Raw genomic sequence first — 17557 nt, 5'->3', positions numbered from 1 at the left:
CCCAGTTTAGGAAGCAGCTATTGTTTCTCAGAACTTACTTTCAATAAATTGACCGCGGAGGATGAACTGCGGTATGACGATCAGTCCAAACATCAAGATGAAGATGTACATATTCAGGAATAACATCCACTTGAGAAAGACAAAGTAAGATACCACAGCTGTGCCGAATTTACCTGCAAGGAGAAACAGAGCGTTGTTGAATACACTGTATTTTTGACCGAATACTTTGCTTCTCAATAACAGTTTTATCTTAAGTATAGTTTGAAGCATTGCATGGTGTGGAGAAACAAGAAGAAACTATAAATAAAGTAAACTTGCGGCTACAACCATTGTGTGAGTGTTGGCTCTGAACAGGTTTGGTCTCGACGTTTCAAACATTATACTCTGCTCCGACTCTTCGTCAGGAGAAGCAGGGTATACTGTTTGAAACGTTGAGACCAAACCTGCACTCTTCAGAGCCAACACTCCCACTAAAGAGATTTACATACTTTGGTTGTTCCCACAAGTTTACTATTTATTTATAGTTTCTCCTCAGTTTTATATCATTTTAACTGCAACTAGAGTCAAAATGGAGTTGATCAAGATGTATGATTTAAAAACAAAATAACAACTAACACTAAAAAGTGAAGCACATAACAAGCACTCATGTTCGTAGTTGTCCATGGAATGTTAATACTTGACTGAATCTAAACATCGGAGTAAGTGGCAAAGGGTATAAAAAAAGTATTCTGTGGACAGCTGCAAAATGAGAACCATTATGAAACTACTCCTCTTAGGAATGATCAATTTCTTTCTTTCTTGTTTTCCTAATAAGCAGGAGAGAGTGCTTGTTAAATATATTCTTCACTGAATTATTTTAGTGTCATTTGTTTGTTTTGAAAATCATCACAAATCACAGGCAACTTCTTTTTGACTCACCCTGTATGTTTTGTTTAATAACTGGCCAAAGAAATTGTAATAACCGTCCTAGAGTTAAATTTTGTGAGAGGGCAAGGCCATTTTCATAATTCAAAGGGCCCTTTTTCTGGAAGGTTCTGAAGGGGAAACTTCTGCAGGGGCAACAAAGTCAAGATCAGGGGCAACAGAGGCCGTCACCTCCATACAATTCCTGGCCTATAATAACAGTGGGAAAACATTTTTGCACCATATACATCGTTCCACACACACCAACATAGTCAAAAACACTTCGAATAGACGATCAAAAATGCGTGTGGAAGAAATCTTGAAATCTGAGCACTCAGGAAATGTCAAGATAAAAATGTAGATAATGGACAATGAAATCCATTTCACAACAAGCGTTTCGTCGCCTCAGCTGTGCCAATGTTTCTCTGCACACAGCACTACTTGTTAAAGGGTCTGTATGCGTTTGGTAGGCCTTATGACTCTGAAAATTAATGGCAATCATTTTGAGAAACGTTTCAATTTTATCCCCCAAAACTTGAATCTGAGAAGCTTTAGCGTTCTTCTCAGATGGTTTCCGTGGACATAACCGATCCAGATTTCCAGCAATATCTCATAAAACATTACCACCTTTTGAAGTGAAATTTTCACAAGTTAGTTTTATGGCATATCTAAACAGTGGGTTTCAATTACCAATTGTATACAATCCCTTTAAGTTGTACTTTAAAAGGAAGGACTTTTCAGGAAAACTGGTATCGATATCAAGCTAACAAATACAGGCTTTGAGATAAGTAAAACAAATTGTACGTAAATTTGTTGATCACAGCTGAACCTATTTCATATCTTTTCAGTGTGATAAGAGCCAGGGAGGCGGGTGGGGTAATTTCATGAAACTTCCTTGCTTGAGTAAAATGCTACTTTACCAAAAAAACTTTAGCGTAAAGCCTGTAGTATTTATTGCCATGTTTTAAAAGGGCATTTTTGGAAGGGCGTTTTTGAAAGGGCAGTGGCACCGAGGCATTTTCTCTTTGGTAAAGGCCACCCAATGAGGAAATTGTAAATTTCTACAAGAGCATTCCAAGGGCCTGAAAGGAAGTGACCAGGGCCCAATTTCACAGAGCTGCTTAAGCAGAAAGTTTTGCTTAAGCGAAAAAATCCTTGCTTAGTAAAATCAGATTACCGGCCAAGACTCAACTCAATTGTTATGCTAAGTAAACATCAGCTAAATACCAGTCACAAGCATTGTATATGGCATGAATTTTGGCCAGTAACATAATTATGTAAAATAAGCTAGCTATTTTTGTGCTTAAGCGAATTTTTTGCTGCTTAAGCAGCTCCATGAAATTGGCCCCTAGGGGCATGGAGGAAATCGCTTTCATTGCCTCCGTGAAGTACCAGGCCTGTTATCAAAACCAAGGGAGTGAATTTTACAGGGTTTGGGGGATATCGGGTAGGATTGATGCCACTCTAACATCTGAACATACCTTCAACTTCTTTGAGTGACGCCCGCCATACCTCAAAGGTCAGCACTAAATCGTACATACTCTCCTTGAAGTGTTTCCATCTCTGCAAAAACAAAAAAATATTATATTATTATAACCTTACATTTGTTTTCATTATCATCTATTTGATGAGTAAATAAACCCAGTTTTAAGTTTCGGCAGGAAGTGCCAAGGTTTAATCATAGATCACTTTCAGTAATAGTTTAAGATACTCCTTGGGAAAAAAAATAAAAAATTACTTTGATTGGCAAATGTTTGACCAAGGACAAATTCAAGGCCATCAATCCATTCTCATTCCTAAAGTGTTTGATCTGATCATACAATTAATTAAGCCATAAATCTGAGTTAGTGTCTTTGCCTACGGCTATTTCTAATGCTAAGGGCTGCACAAATTTGTGTGCTTTAAGATGACTGAAAAAGACTTCAGACCTGAAATCTTTTAATATTTGAGTGATAAAAAACTTAATTTTTAAAAAAAATCGTTACTTCAGAGGGAGCCTTTTCTCACAATGTTTTATACTATCAACAACTCTCCATTGCTCATTACCAAGAAAGTTTTTATGCTAACTGTTATTTTGAGTAATTACAGTGCCTTTAAACATGGTAACTTTGAACCTTTAATAACTTCAATCTAACCATGGAGGAAGGAATAGAAGGAGCTCGAACGAAGGGACATCAAAAGTTGAACCTGTGGTACCGCGGTCGTTTAACAACACCTCGTAATCACCGACATACCTTATACAGACAATGGGCGACCTGGCGTATGTGAGTTTGCGCGTGCGCACTTGGTTCTTCACTCAACCATGGTGTCGTATGTCGTATGGATATAATACAGAAAAACAACTTTTTTGAGACCTGATAAAAATTGTGTACACTTGTGCTCACCAAATCGAAAAACACAATTGAATACCAACCACCCTCGTGTGCTGATACCCAAACTTTGAATCACCGCTAGTGACCGGAAAGTAAAAAAAAAAGAAAAAATATGCCATGATTTTTCAGTGAAACACCACAAATGGTAAATGAAAACGTGTGTATTCACAATTCTTGTCTCCAATGGTTCAACTTTACACGAAGGCAATGGTGCAGAGCGGCGGTACCGCACGTTCTATACAAAGAAATCTAATCCTGCTCGTTAATCGGCCGTCCAGCTGGAGGTCTCCTATCTTTTTCCACTGGTTAAACGGGGGCATTGTCAGGGTATTCTTTTGTTACTCTGCGGTTTTGCAGTTCGTTCGAGCTCCTTCTATTCCTTCCTCCATGATCTAACCAATTAAGATTGACACTTACCAATGCATTGTTGTACTTGAATGATTTCCAACCTGACAGGGCTTTTACCTTCCCCTTTCCATACTTTTCACTGAAACAAAAACAGAGAAAAGAAACGTTCAATGACACAAAAACATTTGGACAACATGACAATTATATAAAAAGATAGTGCACTGCTTTGAACTCAACCAGGAAACAAAAAGAGCTATTTAAGAAGCTCAACAACACTCTCCATGGTTGGGACTTGAAAGCACTGGACACTAGTTGTGTCTCAACATTATGCATAAAATAAAAACCTGTGTAAGTTTGAGCTCAGTTGGTTGTCAAAGTTGCGAGATAATAATGACAGAAAAAACAACCTTGTCACACCAAGTTGTGTGCTTTCAGATGCTTGATTTCGAGACCTCAAAATCTAACTCCGAGGCCTCGAAACCAAATTCGTGGAAAATTACTTCTTTCTCGAAAACTACGTAACTTCAGAGGGAGCCGTTTCTCACAATGTTTTATACTACCAATATAATAATAATAATTTGGGGGGCTCATCATCCTTACTCGCAGCTAAGAGCTGAATTGCGAAGGATGCGGGTACAACATGTTCGAGAAGCAGGCATGCAAGGGCGCCTTTGGCTGCCAGCCACATCAACCCATTATGACCACGGAGCATAGCCAAGATTGAAAGTGTCACCTTGGTGAGAGGTGAGCGCTTTACGCACACGCCAACCATGCCAACACTTTTGAAATAGTAAGCATTAAATTAATCCTATTTACAATGTCTTACCAACCTCTCCCCACTACTCGTTACCAAGTAAGGTTTTATGGTAACAATTATTTTAAGCAATTACCAATAATGTCCACTGCCTTTAATAACATAAAGGTTTTCTCCACTATTTTCAACAATCCACTCATCCTAACGCCATCCTAATGCTCAGTTTCGATTCAGCATTCAACAATAAAAAAGACTTTCACCAGTTGAGCATTCACTGGCCAAATAAGATCAATCAATTTAGTTAGGTAGCAAGACTGAATTCAATTTCAGCCGTGAACAGGCCTATAAATTTAACAGAACAACTGAAGTGAATCTAAGTGAGAAAATTTAAATCAAGTGCGCGCAAAAAATGAAATTAAATGGATTGAAAGCTAAAAATCAACATTAGCACTGTATCTGAATCTGGAAATTGGAAACTGTTATTCTTACATTAATGATGTGTAATATAAATTTGAAGATGGGGGAGGTTAGGGGGATGAAGACGCTAAAGAGGCGAATACACAAATCCAATAGACCCTTCCCATGAAATATGTAAATTGCACATAGCGCGTGCGCACTTATGTTTTGGTTGGCAAAATGAGGGAACATCGCGCTGTTTTGTACACGGCTAATGGGTGCGTGACGCAGACGCGATTACGCGTCTGCTTAGTGCACAACTCTATGGCGTTTGCCAACCAACAGGGTCTGTACGCATGCATGAATGTGATTAGCATATCATGGGAAGGGTCCATTGGTAGAACATACATCAAGTTCAAATATACTGTTTAAACTTGAATTGTATTTGAACTCGAGACATCAAACACAGTAAAAAAAAAATCCTTAGCTAAACCCAGACATAAAGAGAGTGTTTAGTGAAATACATGTACGACACAAGCCACTGTTCAAACACAGCAGGACTAGCTGCATCCAGGCCTGTCTATAATAATCCACGCTGGTTATTATTCTATTCTACTCTATGAATTGAGAAATTCTCTATGGTCTGCTCAACTTCAACAGGGCGACAGATGGCAACTTGGCTCATACAAACTTTAAGGCACAGGACACGCTTAGTAATGACTCTGAAAATTACCCGAAGCTTTGGATAGTGTTATGCATTTCAAGAAAGTTTGATTCTGAGAAGCGTTACTGATAGTAACGAAACTAAGGACGCGTACTCATACTCTATGTGAGTGGCTTCTGACTCAAGACTCAACCCAAATAACTGGGTATTGGACACAAACTCAAAACTAAGGACTCAGTCTCGAGACCAAGAACCACTTATGGGCACATCAAGTTTTGACGTGTTGACCACTATCACTTTAAAAGTCAACACTCCCCAGGGGCATAATCTACATATAATAAAGGATCCATTAACAGACAAACAAGGTTATCAAACCAAATAAAAACATTTCATGAATTTATGATGATTCCAAAGCTCTAATATGCATGACAGTTAAAAAGACAGTTGTGTTTAATTATCAATGAGATAACTCACTTAGTATTACCAGCTCCATTAGGGTTTAATGGAACCTTTAAAGGGTCTGGGTACTTTTTGTCAGCAGAAACACACAATAGCCACAGATTTACATACAACTTACACTATTTGAAGGATAGTAGAAAGCTTCCCTTAAAACATTACTTGCTGAGTTACTGGAGTTTTTGAGAAATGAGTTAAACAATGTCATGAAAATAACTTCTGTCTCAGTGAGATGACAATTCTTTTAGGTAACATACCATGGTAATATACTATGGTATACCATACCAAATGTACAATGTACATGTACCATATATTAGCAAATTTCACATGTCAAAAACTGAGATAACAATTGTTTACATGACATTGCAGAAATTGTGCAAAAAGTAGCTAAACCCTTGAACTCCTATTCAACAGTGCAAGTGATGACATAGCCTGTATACCACCACAGAATCTCGGTGGTCTAGTTATTAGACACCAGCTCTGGAATGGCAAAGGTCGTGGGTTTGAATCCCACCAGAGTGAGAGTAATACATTTATGCCAGTGAATTTTTGTTCACAGCACTTGGGAAGTATACAGTTACACAAATTGGGGTATGGGTAAAACCGGATATTATCATTTCTATTGCAAAAACTCATTGTTGCACAAGGTGCTGGTATAGTGCTTTTCTGACCATAAATACATTACCTTTAAGAAAAGTTTGTACAAAATTACATTCATAAATACCTCAGACAGTTTCACTATTCCTATTGGTGGAGATCGCTTCACGTGGGTTTGTATAAACCTTTGTTTATGACCAGTAAAAAGTGTTAAAAACATGGGCGTAACACGCGAGCTTGCACCTTCATTTCTATTGGTCGAGAGCAACAGCCGGGACAGTTGTGCCACATCACGCGATACGCGCGACGCGCACAGCATTCCCTTATAAGGTGTTTTTTACCCAAGGGCCTTCTCATTTCATAGCTGGCAGAGTGTTGTCATTGAACAATCAACATTCTTGCATTTATTTTACTTTTTGACCAAAAAGTGTTGATGTTTTTTGACCGAAAAGGTATTTATGAATGGGAATCAAATTGTGTTGAAGCGGTTTTCAACTAGTGGTTTAAACCCACCGAGGCCTGGTTCTTGATCGTCTCGGTAAAATTATCAAGAACCAGTCCTCGTTGGGTTTAAACGAAAACCTCTTCACCACACATTGATTCCCTTATTTAAAATCAACTGTGTCATAAGTTTCATACTGACATTAATAACTCTACATAACGTTTAATGAGCACTTTACAAATGTTAAAAAGTATGTATGGTATACATGTGCGTGTACACGTAGCCTGTGCAAATGTACCGATGTGTCAGCACTATATCAATGTAATGCATAGTTAGTGGGGAGGCTTTGGACAAGTGGACACAATGGGGGTTCATTGAATCAACAAAAGACCCATTTCAGCTTCACCGACCCTAGTGTAATATGAGCCCCAGACTGTGGAGCAATGTTGTCATGTAACTATAGCAACACACAACAACTACTCAGACAAACACATACAGAGATACAAAGTTCCACAGCCAAGTGGTCCATAAGAAAGGATATCAACTTGTTTTGCTTTGTGTTTGTGCGATGGATGAGGGAGGAAATAGTTCAAACAGTCATTGCTCTGTGTACATTTCACTTGCACACCAAAGTATGGCTTTAGTGGGTTGACTAAACACTAGAGAGCATTTTTACTTAACAGTGGTCTCAAACCCCGCTAGAGTAGAATGCAGCAGCTTTTAAAGATTTTTTTGCAAAATTTAAACTTTAGTTCCAATCAAAGTATGTAATCAAACAGAGGTTTTGAAAAGTGATGTTTGAAAATTTGCAATGTGGAAATAAAAAGAAGAAACAGAATGAAGTATTGCTGATTTTGTAAATAGACATGCTTGTGTGATAATTATTCAGTCAATTATAAATAATTTAACACAGGATATTTATTTAAGATATTTCTAAAGCGGCTAGAGATAACTTTATATTACACTGTAGGTGCTATACAAATCAAATATATACTATTATTGTTATTATGAGACCCTACACCCTTAACGAAGGGTTACTTTTTTGTAAGGGAGTCAAATTCTCCCAAAGGTTTGACTTTGTGTTTCCTACGTTTTTATAATCACTCAAGCAATCTCACAGAAATGTTCAAACTTCCAAGTGCTGATTAAATCCTGGGGCGAGAAGTGTGTGCATCAAAGTGAAAATCACATCTAGAATTGTAGGGCGTGTCGCCAGAGTGATATTGATCTACAGGTAGTAGTCCATGTATATGAATTTTTATAACGATTTTTATCAGAAAGGGCATTTTTATTTCAGAGTGGAAATAGAAGAGTAGTGGCGTGGTCTGAAATTGCCCTTTCATCGAGAATCGCTGTGCGTCTTGCAGAGTGATTTTGATCTACAGGTAGTAGTCCATTATGAAACGTTATAATGATTTTTATCAAAAAGGGCATTCTAGAGTGAAAGTAGAAGAGTAAAGTGCCTTGGTCTAAAATAGCCCTTTAGCCATTTCAGGGTCATGGTTGTTGATTAAAAATAAAAGTCATTGCCTTCACCTCGGTCATCTGCCAAATGACCACGACAAATGACCACGGCCTTGCTGGTTTTAAACGACCAATTAAGGCCTCATCGCATAATCTTTTAATAGTTTATAAAGTGAAGTGGAAACAAATCTCAATATATCTGCGAACTTGAAAAGACTGCTGTGACAGTGAAGTCCAGGGCATGTTATAGGGACAGTGGACACTATTGGTAATTGTCAAAGACCAGTCTTCTCACTTGGTGTATCTCAACATATATGCATAAAAGATAACAAAGCTGTGAAAATTTGAGCTCAATTTGTCATCAAAGTTGCAAGATAATAATGAAAGAAAAAACACCCTTGTCACACAAAGTTGTGTGCTTTTTACCTAGTGCTTTTAGATGGTTGATTTCGAGACCTCAAGTTCTAAATGCATATAAATATTAAGGGGAGCTTTCTACCATCATTATCTCCAAACCGTGAAAGTTAAAGTAGTGTTGACATTGTGTTTTGTGTCCTACAAAAAGTACCCAAACCCTTTTAAAAGTAGGACAAACAAAAAATTCATTGTCATGCCAGCCATTTCACCAGTTGCTAGGAGATCACCTGGCTGTTACTGTTATGGCCAGGATCCAGGTAGACTTGTGGACAAGTCATTAATGGTCCCACGCGGTGAGATAGTCGAGTTGTCACTGCTCTCGCGCAAACTGCTGGTTACAGACTTATGGGGAATAGAAGTCGGGCAGCGCGCAGTAGTCGCGCAACCAGCAATTCGTGTGGAGAGCACCGCTGCAACTCGACTATCTCACCGCGTGGGACCATAAACGACTTGTCCACAAGTCTAGGATCCAGGAGGATTAATGCAATCAATTTACTTCCTGTTACTCGGGCTGTCCAGGCTACTGAGGCTCCGATTTGTACATATGCAATTTTATTGTGTAGGCTACTAATTGAAAATGCAGTTGGCTCCCCCATATAAATGCACAAGCTACAAACTCAGGTTGATGTATTCAAGTACAGGAATATTATTTGAAAAATAGAATTAGCTGTTGCAAACTGCTTACCAGCCAAAAGGATAGGCTGTAAATGTAAACAAAATAAAAATAGCCTAACTTTTCGACCCTAGCAGAGTCTTTCGTGAAGGCTAAAAAGACCCTGCTATGGTCAAAGCATCCGGCCAAAAATATTTTGGGGAATATTATTTGATGGTTAAAAAAAAAAGTCTGACATTTCATTGAGTACAAGGGCTGACCTACAAATGGTTTGTATTTTTATAGACTTTCAGGCTAGTTAATTACAATTTCACTGTTTTTCTACTGCAACAAAATCGGAAATCAGACTTCAGACTTCTTTTTTAGTATGGCGTGCACAGGCTATAAAAAAGTAGATAAAGGGCAGACATTCAATTCAGAGCAACTGTGTGGATTTAAATCAGACTTAAGTAGAAAACAGATAGCCATGCCAAAAGCCCTTTTCCTACGATTGTAGAAAATCATTGGCTGGATTACAGAAAATTTGCATCTAAATCTTACACAACATTTGAACTGTACGGATTGGCTATGGCTGTCAGGCCATGGCTGTGTAAGGCTATTGGCTGCAAAACATGTTGATGGGCTTTCCAGGAACCCAACTACAGTGGCAGCCAAAATACGGATTTCATCAAACATACAGTGTCAGGATGTTACAGCCATAGCCAATCCGTACAGTTCAAATGTTGTGTAAGATTTCCTTTTTATAATAAATAAAATTTAAAAAACGGCAGGAATCTCAGTTCTAAATTCCTAATTTCCAGGGAGACAACCATTTTGAGTCTGCAAAAACTAAACCACCCAAGGCGCTGCATGACTCTCTTTGACTGGTTCCCATCACTTTGCCGTAGCAGAAAATACCACCCAAAGTGCTGGACGACCCACCTCGACTGGTGCCCATCCCACATAGCAGAAACTATACCCCACTATGTCAACCCGAAGTCTAATCGAACGCACCCATTGTCACCTCAGATTCTAGTCCTGACAGCTCTTTAAAATTGGCCCTATGTAAACAAACTTTTAGTTGGTGCAGTATCTCTTAAGCTATAATGAAAATTGATGTGCCCCATTAATTAAACGCAAAATTCTAGGCATCATGTCTGATTTTTTTTCAAGTATAAACTTGAATGTCATTTAAAATATGAGCAGATGTTTTTGGACTTCAGACCCTCAATCTAGCAATACTGTAGGCTTACGGATGTTAATTTCCTGCAGCTTTCCTTTGTGCAAAATATAAATAAATGAGCAACGTAATTATAATAGGGAATTTGATTTTAAAATTTAACACAACCATTTCTTTACCATTTCTCTTATGCATATTATATCTCTTTCATTCTTTCTGAATACATGTACCTGTTTTGGGTTTTTTTTTTACCAAAAGATAAAAATGTAATGAAGAATTTTGATTTCATGTTGGTTTGATGTTTGTTTAAAAAATATTTTTGGAGACATTACATTTAGGGATCAGTTTCAAGGCCAGGATCAAGGCCTGCCCACCAATATAAATTTGTACTGCACTGAATATGTCAGACAGCACGCATTTCTGTACTTAAATCTTCAAAAGATCTACATTATTGTGCAGGGGAAAAAAATGCCATTGAATTTGATACCCTTGCAGTGCAAAATTTGTCAACAGAACTTGTCAAACTGAAGACTGGCTAACAAAAATCTGAGGAGATAATAAATGGGGCTAGTCCAAAATATAACAGTTCTCAGGGAATCCTACCCATACAGTAATCAATCAATTCATTACTTTGCTACATGTATTACATGTAGTTGATTAATTGCAGACAGACAATTTACTCCGTGAAGGTACAGGACACTATTAATGGTTGATACAATTAGTAGCCAGGGATCACACCTAAGTTTACAACCTGGGAAGCGGCAGCAGAGGGATCACCTCAAGGAGATGGGAGATGCGAATCATTTATTTCAAATATCAAGAAAAACTACTTGTAATGCAAACCTTCTTGAACATTTATTTGCTTATTTATTTATTTTTCTGTCAGTTCTTGAATAAGAAGGGGGTTATTTTCCCCCAGACAGTCACTTTCGTTCATACTGTGAATATAGGCTACGAGGTCACTTTTTACATCCTGCAAATCAACATAAAAAATAGACAAACAGATGTTCAGATTGTGAATGTGAAGCAGATTTAATTGATTATATAACGATTATATTTTTCAATAGCATGGTTCGATTGTTAAAAAAACATACAAAAATGTAACCTTGCATAAGGCCCCATGACAATTTAAGTTTGCATTTAGCACGATTGCACCTGATACAAACCTATCCTGGCCTATCCTATGCTGCTGTATCAAAATAAAAAACATACAATTAAACGCTTTGGTAATTTTCAGACCAGGCTTCTCATTTGGTGTATTGTATCTCAACTATGCACAAAATAAAAAACCTCTGAAAATTTGAACTCAATAGGTCGTCGGAGTTGTGAGATAATAGGCCTAATGGAAGAAAAAACACCCTTGCCATTGCCACACAAAGTTGTGTGCTTTCAGATGCTTGATTTTGGGACCTCAAAATCTAATTCTGAGGTGTCAAAGTCAAATTCCAATAAACTATGTTACTTCAGAGGCAGCCGTTTCTCATACCATGATCATACTGTCAACAGTTCTCCATCATTTGTTACTAGGCATGTTATTATGCTAACAATTAGTTTGAGTAATTACCAATAGTGTCCAATTAAATGCCTTTAGGCTTTCGCTTAAGGTGCATGGAGGAAGGTTGATACATGCCGCAGAAAATGAACAATGCAAAATATTGTTTACAATGTTTGGCTGTCATGGCTGATAGACTAGAGATAAATAATGGAATCCCGACAATAGACCACTTTAAAACTAGACCACTTAATCATTTGTGGTTTTTGTCTGTGCTGCAACACTTTAAATGAAAGTTTAGGCCCTGTAAAATAATTTCTTTATTCTATAAAAAAAAAAAAATTAAAATTCAATATATAGATTTTCTGGTCAACAAACTTTTTTTAACATCTATTAGATATTGATATATTACAATGATAAAATAGCAAGCTGATGCAGCAATTCTGAATTTAAAGTGGGCTTTTAAACGACCAACTGGAAGAATTATTGTCAAGCTGGTCTTGAAGGCACTGGACAATATTGGTAATTACTCAAAATATTTTTTAGCATAAAAACTTAGACGGTAACAAGCAATGGAGAGCTGCTGATAGTATAAAACATTGTGAGAAACGGCTTCCTCCGAAGTAAAGTAGTTTTTGAGAACGAAGTAACTTTCCACTAAAATATTTGAATTTGATTTTGAGACCTCAGAATTGGACTTTGAGGTCCCGAAATCAAGCATCTGGAAGCACACAACTTTGTGTGACAAGTGTGTTTTTTCTTCCATTATTATCTCAGTGTAATTATTTTCAGTGTAATTTCCATTTTTAAATCTTTTTAAATTATTGTTAATGTTAATATCTGTATATTGTTGTAATGCGCATCTGTACATATTTTTTATGAAACTTGCGCATAATAAATGAATAAATTTTTATTATTATCATAATCTCGCAACTTCGACAATCAATTGAGTTCAAATTTTCACAGGTTTATAATATTAATAGATGTTAAATTTGCATCGGGAATAAAGAATATTAATTTTTGGTTTTTACCCATACACCGGTGTGTGTTTAATAGCACTGTATAGCCTACTCAGTACTTTCCCCGAGTCCTGTGAAAAATATATCATGTAGGCATGGGAGGCATATTTCTCGGGTGGGATTCGAACCCACGAATCCACGACCCTTGCAATTGCAGGCCTGATACTTCACGGAGGCAACAAAGGCGATTGCCTCTGTGTCCCCTGGTCATTGCCTTGGTGCCCTTAAAATGCTCCAGTACAAATTTGCAATTTCATCATAGGGTGCCCTTTTACCAAGAAGAAAATGCCTTGGTTGGTGCCCTTGCCCTTTCAAAAACGAAGCATACAGCCCTGCAATTGTATGTAGAGCAGTGTCTTACCAACTCACAGGTTTGTTATTTTGTGCATATTGATCTTAATATTACCAATTAAACTTTGACAAGTAGATGTTCAGTATTACAAACAACTAATTTTCTTCCTTCATAATAAAACAAAACAAATGACTGGCAGCCGCAAAAATAAATTAAGAAAAAATGAAGTGATCTGTTTTTATAATTATTCTTTTCATTTTAATATTAATAGCTAAACTACAAAAGAGGCAACACAGTTTACACTACAGTTTAAAACATAATAGTCTGTTTTCGAAAGAGTATAATTGGAACCGGGCGGTCAACCCGATGTTGGTTAAAAAAAAAAAGTATTTGGGTACGAATTCAAATGTTATTCATATTTCATTTTTACTCACCGAAGTTCTCTCTTCTTGTTTAAAGTTGTCGGCATAGATCTAATAACCTTTGCTCTGTTTTCTGCCGCATGCTCCCCGTCATCTGATTTCAATTTATCCAGTTCATACTCAATAGCATTGTGGCTATGGTCCCGGTTGTAACTTGCTTTGACAGTGCCGTGTCTCGACACGGGACGCCCGGTCAACGCATCGGTTTCATCCCCACCGTTGAACGCGCCGTTGTCCTGCTCGAGATTGTACATGGCTGACTCGCTCGTGGCCCCGTTGTGGTGGTGAAGTTTCGCTGGTGAGTCTGCACTCACAGCAACAGCGACTGTGTCCGTCCCTTGCCTAGGTGGACTTGGATACGAATCGTCCACAATTAGAGCACCAAGATCCCCGTTGTTGTTGGATAAATCTGCAAGAACGGTCGTGTTTTAGTACATAAGTAAGCCGGCTTTCAATCTTTTTTACGGACTCCAAAAATGACTGTACACAAGTTCCGGTTTTTTTTCTTTTTAGTTGCTGATGATTAAGTTAGCGTACTTATAACAATTAGAGTGTAGTTGGTGTTGGCTAGAGCTTGCGGCTTCAATACTTTTTTTTATGAAGTTGTGCTACTCCGCCTAGCAGCCAGTGGCTAGCCACAGCTACATCTCGCAGCCAACAGAAACTGCACGTATATCAAACGTATAGATGATGTTGATGATGGTGTTCATAATCCATAGAGCTATTTATATAGTTCTTATGTGTTAACCGCAAAACTTTCCATTCCACCATGCAAAGTTTCAAATCCTTTGACATAATTACCCCTGGTTTAGTTTTGTTGTGAAGGGATGCTCAGTTTCATTGCTCTATGGTTTGAACTCGTGATAAACAATAATCACATCCTATGGAGATCCGTTGCAAAGCTCCAGAACTCTTTGCCATTATCGACCAACATTTTCAAAAGCACTTTAATTCAGAATTTGACTGACTCTAAATGATATTGCTTAGTTTGCATCGGGATAAAGAATGTAAATTTTGGTTTTATTCTTAAATCACCGATGCACTGATACTCAGTACTTTCCCGAGTTCTGTAAAAAAAAAAAATACAGGCACATTACTCGGGTGGGATTCGAACCCACAACAAGTTGGTGTAAAAACCAAAATTAATATTCAAAATAAAGTTTGTCTATAGGGGGGGGGGGGGGGGCTACTTGTTGATGTTTTTTTTTTCTCACAACAAGTCTATCTAGTTATACATCCCCAGTATACCTTACAATTCTGAGTTTAGATTCTCAAATTTTCCCCTTTTTGAAAGCCGTTTGGTTATAGATAGATAGTGATTCACAAATTTCTTGTTCTTGATAAAACATTTTAAAACGAAAATCGCAATCAAAAATAACTTTTGGCCCACTTCTTCGGTCTAACTTGTTTTCTTTCTCTCTCGTCTCTTGTATACAAGCAACAGCTATAGCCTAAACTCGCGTTCTGTCCCTCCCCTTCCCAACAATATCGCAAACATTCTCTGTTTCGCAACTTTTATTATAAACGGGGGCCCTTCACTGGTAGGCCTATTATTTTATCTTCTCAGAACCACACTGCTCAAAAGAAAAAATTGTGTCACCCCGCAAATTAACCTCAAGGCTTATTGTACTCCCATCCGTGCATAGTTTCCAGCCCGTGATTTTATCTATGTTCTATCAATTTCCTTGGGCCAAACACTATTCAAGAAAGGTATAATCCACAATCAAAATATATTGATAAATTTGTACCCTGAAATTGTTCCCCGATCAGCAATTTCAATAAATATTGTGTGGATCTGGATACGAATTCAAATGTCATATTGAATTCAAATATTGTGTGGAGCTCTGGGCCCAATTTCCGCATGAAAAAAAAACTTGCACAGGAAAGTTTCAAACAAACTATAAAGTTTGCATTGTTGCAACTAATGCCCCATCACTCAATTGTTGCTTCTTTGCAAAATACATGGCTAAGCCGAGTATTTTCTGCTTATCACTAAGCAGCTTTATGAATTTCGGCCCTGTGACTTGGAGGCAGGCTGCTCACGCAAGTTTTACAGTCTTTCAAGAGAGAAGTGATCATGGGACGGGTGGGGGGGGGGGGGGCTGTACTCACCAGACATGGAGAAGATCCCGAGCAACAATCACACCCAAGAGTTAATGTCCATGAATTCCTCCTGCACAACGGCCAGACCAATTATTTGACTCCACAACAGTTACAGTAGCATCAATCCAGTGAAATAAATAACAGCAAATTGAAAATGTTGACCTTGGTATTCAAGGCAATTCCCTATTGTGTTGTTGCCGTTTAAAGTTGAGAATTGAAGCTTTAAAACATGGGATCTTTTCATTTGTTTCCTCCTCTTTGTGACAGTATCTTAAGATGGATAGGACATGTGTGTGGTGTTCTCCCCCATATAGACGCAAATGCAAACAAAAATCGATTCATCAGTGTTGTCCCATCCCCCGGCATGCGGAACAACTGTTGGCGGTTTCTTAGCACTCCTAAATGTGCACACTATTTTTTTCAAAAGAAATGTTCGATCTGAAAACATGTTTTTGATAATAAATTTAACAAGTGAAGACCCCGCTCAAAGTTAAAAGTAGTTGTAATGTATTGCCAAAGGTAGGGCCTTTGTAACAATATGATTTTTGGTTTCGTTGCATCTCCACTTTTCAAACTACTTTAGTTTGAATGAATAAACAAAAACAAAACACAATACATAGTTGGGCGAACCAAAACCGCTTGTGACATCTGTGCGTATGTACTAATGCAAAAAAATAGTTAATGGCCTGACGTTTCGACCCTAGCAGAGTCTTTCTCGAAGGCTAAATGACAACACAACAAACATGAACAGGTAACTAAGTGAAACATAAGCAGTGAAGTGGAAATACATGAATGGGGTTAGAAAGCATACATAAAAAAGCAGGGGGTAAACAATGAATAGGGGGACAAAAAGGGGGGGTTGAAGGGAAGGGACTGGCTTGACCACAAGCAAGAGGATGGAAACACAAAGGACAACATCAAGGGTGGTGAGGTTGGGTAAACAGAAATATGTACTATTATGTACTATTATGACAACCTAGTATGTAAAAATAATCACATAACAAAAGGTTTGCATCCGTGTGCTGGAAACGGGGGCTCAAAAACAATAATAATATGATATATTTAAAACAGTCAGCTTAAAAAAATATATAAATCAATTATACAGTTATTTTTCATGCTGTCATGATTATTGCAAATAATTTCAATTACACTCTGGTAACTAACTGCACGTGCACCCCCCCCCCCCCCCTTGAGATCTGGACATAAGGCCTATACCTCTCAATTCAAATAAATTGTTACATTTCATAAGCTTGTATGCATTAATTTACAAGTAGGCCCTTTGGAAACTTTGCATCTATTGTTTCTATTCAAAATTAGAACAAAAAAGTGTTTGGACATTTTAGAAACTCAGACTATGTATAGAAACAAATACTGAAACGAAAGGCATAGACCTAACAAGGTGGTTAATTATAATACAAAATGCAAACGGAAACTAGTATTATTGGTCAGAGTGCCCCCTAGGAATAAGATAGGAAAAACAGTATTTTTAAAACAAAACAAAACAAAACAAAACAAAACAAAAAACGGCGCACCCCCCCCCCCCTCCCTCCAATTACAATTTTGCCGTTTATATATATTTTCGTTTTCAAGACATATTATTTGGGTACTGGCAAAAATATCATTTCTATTTTACGAAAGATATTC

General features: G+C 37.7%; 1 protein-coding gene across 1 annotated transcript in view; it reads right to left on the bottom strand.

The window, feature by feature from the left end:
• Positions 1 to 16209, bottom strand: part of LOC139944179 (transmembrane channel-like protein 7) — a 29847-nt gene extending 13638 nt beyond the window's left edge. Inside the window, exons 1-5 of the mRNA XM_071941144.1 lie at positions 15923 to 16209; positions 13823 to 14219; positions 3693 to 3762; positions 2385 to 2466; positions 39 to 173 (exon numbers count right to left, since the gene is read on the bottom strand). Coding sequence (XP_071797245.1) covers positions 39 to 173; positions 2385 to 2466; positions 3693 to 3762; positions 13823 to 14219; positions 15923 to 15929 — 691 coding nt within the window. The 5' untranslated portion in view covers positions 15930 to 16209. The remainder of the gene's footprint in view (positions 1 to 38; positions 174 to 2384; positions 2467 to 3692; positions 3763 to 13822; positions 14220 to 15922) is intronic.
• Positions 16210 to 17557: the final 1348 nt, after the last annotated feature.

This window comes from Asterias amurensis, chromosome 11, assembly GCF_032118995.1.
Source record: "Asterias amurensis chromosome 11, ASM3211899v1".
Lineage (NCBI taxonomy): Eukaryota > Metazoa > Echinodermata > Asteroidea > Forcipulatida > Asteriidae > Asterias > Asterias amurensis.
This window is presented reverse-complemented; position numbering and strand designations above follow the sequence as displayed.